This window comes from Amblyomma mixtum, chromosome 6, assembly GCF_055824585.1.
Source record: "Amblyomma mixtum isolate Tamu chromosome 6, ASM5582458v1, whole genome shotgun sequence".
NCBI classification, from domain to species: domain Eukaryota; kingdom Metazoa; phylum Arthropoda; class Arachnida; order Ixodida; family Ixodidae; genus Amblyomma; species Amblyomma mixtum.
Genome location: NC_143017.1, coordinates 134,856,283 through 134,858,972, shown reverse-complemented (window position 1 = coordinate 134,858,972; position 2,690 = coordinate 134,856,283). Strand labels below are relative to the sequence as shown.

General features: G+C 42.7%; 1 protein-coding gene across 1 annotated transcript in view; it reads left to right on the top strand.

Moving 5' to 3' along the window:
• Positions 1–49: 49 nt before the first annotated feature.
• The window catches only part of Grp170 (hypoxia up-regulated Grp170 co-chaperone protein), a 39,903-nt gene continuing 37,262 nt past the window's right edge, over positions 50–2,690 (top strand). Inside the window, exons 1-5 of the mRNA XM_089549241.1 lie at positions 50–193; positions 466–562; positions 1,131–1,195; positions 1,913–1,944; positions 2,028–2,106. Coding sequence (XP_089405367.1) covers positions 487–562; positions 1,131–1,195; positions 1,913–1,944; positions 2,028–2,106 — 252 coding nt within the window. The 5' untranslated portion in view covers positions 50–193; positions 466–486. The remainder of the gene's footprint in view (positions 194–465; positions 563–1,130; positions 1,196–1,912; positions 1,945–2,027; positions 2,107–2,690) is intronic.

Below are 2,690 nucleotides of genomic sequence, written 5' to 3'. Positions count from 1 at the left end.
CAGCCGAACAGTTCTCAAACTTCGCGTCCACGTGTCATTCCACCGGATATCCGGTTGCGAGAGCCCAATCACCCATCGCCACATTCCCCGGCCGTCATTAAAAAACTCCGAAATACGTTCGCCGGCGCTTTGGGACATGTGCATCGCGATGAATTCTACCTTTTAATTTTAGCTGTGGACATAGTGTAATTAGGTGAGTGTTTTATCGCACGTCTTCCGCGTCTCGAGCGAAGCTCGCTGGCTCGAGTTTACAGTGAAAGAGGGTCAGTTTGCGGTGCCGGTCTCTTACCAATGAATGGAAGCTTCATGCTGGCTGCAGCTGATGGTTTCCTAACGTCGTCTATAGTTGTCCAGAGTCTTAAACACCTCAGAATTATTGTCTTTTTTGAAGCGTTGCAACGCTTATGAGCTCTGCAGCTCGGAGCCTGATTTATTGTCACGATTTCCTTCTTGAACTCGTTTCAGGTTCCTCTCTAATCAATAGCAATGGCCTTTTCGTCGCTCTCGCGACTGCACCTCTCATGGTGCGTCGTCGCATTGTGTATAATTAGCATTAACAAAGGTGAGTACGACCAGCTGTTACCTCTCTATCGTTGTAGTGTTTTTCTCTCGTGAAGGTATTTTTGTGGCAGTGCTGTTCGCAGTTTCTGGCAGCTGTATGGACTTGCCTCGCGGCTGGCAGCGCGGCTCAAGTTATGTTTACTCATATGTTCAGGATCTTTCGCGTGTAAAAAAAACTGCTGAGACTCGCATGCTCGCCTTGTACTAGTACTTAAGCTTGTATGTTTAGGCACTGCGCTGTCTCAAATATGTCGTCATAAGCTTCAGTATTCGCTCACATCTGTCACCCACGTTGCCATATCACGCTCTGCATAAGGCACTCGTTCCCCTTCTCATCCGTGATATCAAGAACGTACAATCAGATTTCCTTGTTGAAAACAATTTTAGTCCGTGAGTATAGCACAGAGAGGGGTTGCTTCATTTTTGTTTCGCCCTGATAGCTGTTATAGTGTTTGGACTGCATTGGAAACCTGTTAGACACCTGCCTAAAATTGTTACCCTCATTGCAGAGTAATGTTCGCGTGCGCGATGAATAAGTACTGCAACTTCTTTTTTTTTTTTTTTTTCAGTTGAATGCATTGCAGTCATGTCTGTGGACCTTGGTATTGAATGGATGAAAGTTGCTATTGTCTCCGTGAGTTGAACATAAACGTGGCTACTTTGTACCTGGCGTTCTGACTATCAGCATGATGCAACTTTTGTGCACTTGGAGGGCTAGTGCAACGTGTCCAAAAATGTATCAGATAGAGTGCTTAAGGCATGTGGGTTAGGGTTGAGTTGAAGTGTGCATTTAATGAGGGCGAAGGTTTTTTATTGGGCGTTTGTGATCAATGGATTAATAGTAATTTGAGTGTGCACTCTTAAGCACATATATTTGGTGTTGTGTGAGAGTGTGCTGGAGAATTCTTGTTTTCTAAAATATGGTTTAATATAAAGACTAATAAAAGGCGTGAGAAAGTGTATGGCACACACATGTTCTTGAAAACTTCCCAATATACGTCAGTGTCATCCTGGCCAGAATGTTCTCAAAGCAAAGAGCTTTCATAATCATGCGTTTTCTTTTTCATAATGACTGTTTACACTTTCACTAGACTGCAGTTGGTTGTAGCATAGCATGTTGTTGCTCTTGTCTTTGGCCTCATAGTTTTGTATCCATTTGGTTTAAATGTAGCATGCGAGTATTGTAGTTACCGCCATCTGCTGCGTAGTTTCTAATTGTGGTGTAATCAACTCGGGTGATATGATTTTGTTTGATACATGCAATGCTTACTAAATGAGGCTTGCGTAACATGCCTGATAATTATAGGATTACACTACAAGATTTACTGAAGTCTCTATTTTGCTTTTTCAGCCTGGAGTTCCTATGGAAATTGCATTGAACAAGTAAGTTTTCCTTTCCCATGTGTGTTAAACATGCCAGTATGTGATCTGATCTCATGACTTTGATTTGTTTGCCCATATTCTAGGGATTCGCAGAGAAAGACACCAGTTGCTATTGCCTTTAGAGATGGAGAACGGCACTTTGGAGAACAAGCAGTTTCAACTGTAAGTTCTCTTTTGAGCTGAGCTTCTGGAGCCAGTGTTTGCAAGCTCTTTTATAGCTTTTGCAGGCAAGTTGTGGCTGCATTGATGAAAGCATAATATTAAGGTTGACTAGCAGAAAGACCAAATTTTGTTATTCTATGAACTTATTTAATAAGCATTAAGTATATTTGACTGGCATAGTTGCTGATGATCATCATTAATTTTGCTAAAGGACAGGTTGACTGTTTCTTCAAAGTGGGGAGTAATCTGTCCAGCTGTGCTATCTTGTGAAGTGGGAAGTGCCCCCATGCATTTGCCAGGAAAAATGCAGGCTGGACCAAAATGGCATCTAGTGTTGTTGTGTACATGCTGTAGACTTTTTTGGATGAGGTGATGAAGCTGTTGATTATCAAATCCAAAAGTATTGCGGTTTTCTTGCTGCTGTCATTCTTGAAGCTGTATTCGTTGGTGCATGTTACAAAGCTGTTGCATACTGTGCGATGTCAGTGCACGTTAAAGAACTCCAGGTGATCGAAATTTCCGGAGCCCTTCCCCACGGCGTCCCTCATAGCCTGAGTTGCCTTGGGATGTTAAACGCCCATAAA